The sequence below is a fragment of the Bidens hawaiensis genome, unplaced genomic scaffold, assembly GCF_021521415.1.
Source record: "Bidens hawaiensis isolate Kalapana, Puna unplaced genomic scaffold, B.hawaiensis_p1.1 tig00057744_1, whole genome shotgun sequence".
Lineage (NCBI taxonomy): Eukaryota > Viridiplantae > Streptophyta > Magnoliopsida > Asterales > Asteraceae > Bidens > Bidens hawaiensis.
The window spans coordinates 21347-25981 of record NW_027500403.1 but is presented as its reverse complement, the minus strand read 5'-3'; the positions used below and the strand labels follow the sequence as shown (position 1 = coordinate 25981).

General features: G+C 37.6%; 1 protein-coding gene across 1 annotated transcript; it reads left to right on the top strand.

Moving 5' to 3' along the window:
- Positions 1-2898: 2898 nt before the first annotated feature.
- Positions 2899-3672, top strand: LOC143601992 (uncharacterized). The gene has a single exon (XM_077079250.1). It carries the CDS (start codon positions 2899-2901, stop codon positions 3670-3672), a length of 774 nt encoding a protein of 257 aa, XP_076935365.1.
- The last annotated feature ends 963 nt before the right edge of the window (positions 3673-4635 follow it).

Below are 4635 nucleotides of genomic sequence, written 5' to 3'. Positions count from 1 at the left end.
CCCACAATTCGCGTTTTTCCGGCCGATGGCTGCCAGCGACGCCGGATTTCCGGCGGAACTTAAGGAATGGACTTAATCCTCTTCCTTTGACCCAAATAAATAGTATAACAACTATAGACATTGATAAGAAACATTAATCAACAGGTTAATTAAGTTATAACGGCGTGAGTCCTTGAAATAATCCCCGATGAACCGCCGGATTTTATGAGAAACTCATTAATGACCATTAACGAGCCTACGCTCCAATTACATGTATAAATACGGTCCAAACATCAAACTAAATTCGTACACAATCTTATAATACACTCACATAGCCTCTATCGTCATCAATTAATCATAAAAGTTAGTTTTCCGGCGAGCTTGTGTTCGTCATCAAACCATCACTTTTCTGGTTAAATTTTATATGGTTTTTCATTGTTTTGAAGCGACTAATAAAACCCCTATCATGATTTCGACAAACCTGGAGCGGATTTATGAATTGGTAACCTGGGGTTTTTTTTAGGAAGAGGATGAAGTTTCAATATAATAAATTTATTTTTGTTTCTAGTATCTAAATCACCATCAAGTTAGAGCAACTGGTTAATTACTATGGGTGTAAACTAGAAGACCAACCCGGGTCAGGCCACTTTTTGTTTATTTATTTTTGTAAACCATTTTCTTATTATTTAAAAATCATAATAAACCAATGAAGATACTTCTAAACTAAATAAATTTTTATAAAATAAATATAAATTGAGATTCATCACTTCTCCGCTTAAAAAAAACCAAACTTTCATTTTCATAACCCACTAACTTTAATTCTTTCGTTAACATAAACCGTAAACTTTAATTAATTAGAGTATGCAATAAAACCTTTGAATTCAATTTCTACTCGTAAACGTTAGTCCAAGTTTTACGAATATCATGTCTTGTATATTTTCCCGTTAAGATAGTAATCAAATAATAATAACCAAAAATTTCGTTAAAACGTAAAATATTATTAAAACAAAATGAGTAAAAATAATAATAAAATATTAAATAGTTCGTTAGTTTTAATTCTTTAACATAATTAGTCTTCAAGATATAATCTCCATTAAAACGTGCATTATAATATCGTAACTCTCATTTAGTGTTAAAATTATAACTTCCAAATCGAATTTTTTACTTGGGTTTTTCCGATATTTCTTCCCCATAAATCGCATCTTCATACTTTCAAATGTGACCATGTCCCCTTTGTGATAAGGATATGGTTGCACTTTTAGGATGTCACACAAGTCATGGCGATTCATGCGACATATGACTCCGACCCTCAATGTTTTATAATGTGTTTTAATCGAAAGTCTGTCAAGTCATGGTGATACACGAATATCCAGCTTTTGGTTCAATTTATTTTCGAAATTTCGATTTTTGTTGTAACACCCGTTAATTTTCGGTTTAAAGATTTAAAGTTTGTAAAGTATGTATATCTCTCGAGACTTAACCGACATTGCTCGGGAACCTTCTCGTCATCCTGGTACGTTAAATCATTTAAACTTTCTCTCAAGCTGCTATATCTTTCCAACTCTAAGGGCTAAAGTGTAACATTTTTAATTATAACACAAAACCCTAGCTCACCCCTTTCCTTTCTGCGATCGACACTCCAGCAGCCTCCCCCCTTCTCGATTTTCGTGCAAACCAGCCATCATCTGGCCTCTAGAAGTTCAATTCTAGGTTGGTACTAAATTTCTACAACCTTTTTTCACCCTAATTCATCCTTATAGCTCGTTTATTCGTTGAAAAACGGTTGTTTTTAGGCTTACCGGGTGGCTGTCCAATTGGGCAGTTTCAGGGATGTTTCGGCTAAGGTTTTTGCACCACAATCCTCCTAGGTAAGTCCCGTATAACATACTTTAAAATCATGTGCATTGGTGTTAGTTTGATTGGTCAACTAGTTGTAGATTGAAAGTGGATATTCGGTTGTCTAGAATAGCGAATTGTTGTGTTTAACGCGAGTATTGGAGTAATTAACGACCAATTTAGTTCGGGTGACCTTGGTTCGGGTTACGGGCTGTTGAAAAATCATTTTTATAAGTATGGGGGCTGAATTGGTTGTCGATTACTCAAACGGGTCGTTACAACACGCATTTGCGTTTATTGAATAGTTAGTGCGTTGTACTTGCAAGTTACCGACCCATTTTGACCAAGGAAAGTTATATATCTAATTACTTATGATTTTCTCCTACATTTTATACTTATGGAGTTAAATTCTTATTTGATGTTACTTATGTAAAAATTGAACTCACTCAGCTCAAGCTAACTTTGTGTGTATGTTAGATTGATTTTCAGGTTGAGGATTGGAGATTACCACTTGGACGTGCTGCAGACTACTCGGACGGTTGAAGGCTTATCTAGTCGAAGAATTAATAATGCAAACTGTTTTTAATTTATTACTATAAGTATTTAAATTTTGGTTTTGGGTACTCTTCCCGATTTTTGGGGATTTTGGTTTTTATTATTCCACTGTTTAATTACTCTGAACTGATTTAATAAGATGAACTTGTTTTGGATAAAACGAATTGGTTTGGTTTTAAATTTTTGAGAATTTTTGGATATGATGACCAACTATAGGATTCCCGGGTTTCGGGGTCTTACATTTGTGTTGGAACATAAGAGTCCATGGTGGTTCATGAAAACTCTAAGTTCCTCACAACACTTATTATTAGTATGGTTTTCATATTTTTACAAACTTTATCAAGGATTTCTTTGTATATCACGCACTATTACGAGTCTCACGATTTTCGTTACCCTTGTTCGCAGCATGGCTTCCCGTCACCTTCAGCGTCCTTCGTCCAGAACCTCCGGCAGCAAGATCATTACTCGGATCACCAAACAGCTGACAGCGGTCCTACCCGATATAATGACCAGATGCACCAGAACATCATGTCTAGCATTAACCATGCTCCTCCCATGCCTCCAACTCCTGTTGTGGCCTTTAAGAATTTCAACGATGCTAAACCTACCGCCTTTGACGGAACTCAATGTGCCACTGCTCTACTTCAGTGGTACGAAAAGATGGCGAGCGTGTTTCTCCACATTGAGTGTCCTGATGATAAGCGAACCCGATTCGCTTCAAGTGTTTTCGAGAAAGGTGCTCTTACATGGTGGGTCAAGGAAAAGTCGGTCCGCGGTGCTGAAGCTGCCATGACCTTGCCGTGGAACGAACTGAAAGACCTGATGACCCGACAGTTTTGTTCTCCAAACGAACTCATGAACTTGGAGGCAAAATTTTGGAACCTCAAGCAGGAAGGTGGTGAGCACACCGCTTACACCTCCCGTTTCAATGAACTTAGCTGGTTGGTGCCACATCTTGTTACCCTTGCTTCTTATGCCATCGACAAGTACATTAGAGGACTACCGAGAGAAATCCAAGACAGTGTCCTCAGTAGTTCTCCTAAAGAACTCGATGACGCCATTAACCTTGCCGCAACCCTCACAGATAATAATGTCAAAGCCGGGACCTTAACAATGAAGGGTTCTAAGAAAAACCCCGAAAAATCACCTCCCGAACCAAGAGAAACCAAGCCCGAGTTATCCAAACACGCCTACACTAACCACATCAATAAACGCAAACACTATGCCTTAACGCAAACACAAAATACCCAACCCCAACCTAGCAAAAAAAAAACCTTACACGGGAACACACCCTTTGTGTAATACGTGTAATTTCCACCACCCCACTACCATTCAATGCCGAAGATGTTCCAACTGTGATCGTTTTGGTCACCACATCAACGCATGTCGAGCACCAATACATATCCAACACCACCCTTTCGTCCCACAACCTGTTATTCAACCACTCCAACAACCATATGTCCCATAACATGTGTAACACCCGTTGATTTCCGGGCTCAAAGATTTAAAGCTTGTAAAGTATGTATAATTTTCGGGATTTAACCGACGTTTCTAGGAAGCCTTTACGCCATCCCGGTAAGTTTAATCATTTAACTTTCTTCCAAGTTGCCTTATTATTCAAATTATAGGGGCTAGCATGAAATATTTTTATGTTATAGCATAATACTTAAAACCCCTATCTCCCCCCTCTTGCTAATCCCGATCGGCAGCTCCAGCCCCCCCCCTGCAATTTTCCTTTTTTCCGGCCAAGTCGTGAGCGTCAAACATCAATTAAAGGTTAGTACTACGATTCCACAAGTCTTTTACACCTTAGTTGATCATATTAACGCGCTTATTGTTCGTTAGGGTTGAGTTTTGGTTATAACGATTTCTGACAGATTCGTACTCGATTATTGTTTGGTGTGTAACTCGATGAAAATATATTGTTTTTGATCGATTCTTGTTTCTATGATGTTCTACTTTGAGTCTAGTTTCCAGAAAGGTATAATATGTAATTTTTGGACGAGATTTGAATGTTTTTTATGATTTTATAAGATCGAGTGTCAAAGCTGATGCAAGATGACGGATTCTGGTGCGTCTTCCCGACGTCATAACCCTTTTTAGACAAGTCTAAATTGGTTGGTTCCACTTCTGAAAGTTAGTATTTTGATTTAGGAACCAAACCCAATTGGAATCATTTAATTTGGCTGGGTAATGATTTTTATAAAAATAAAACCATTTTGTTGCGCACTAAAATAGCTGCATATACCTTTCTGTGTTGGATGA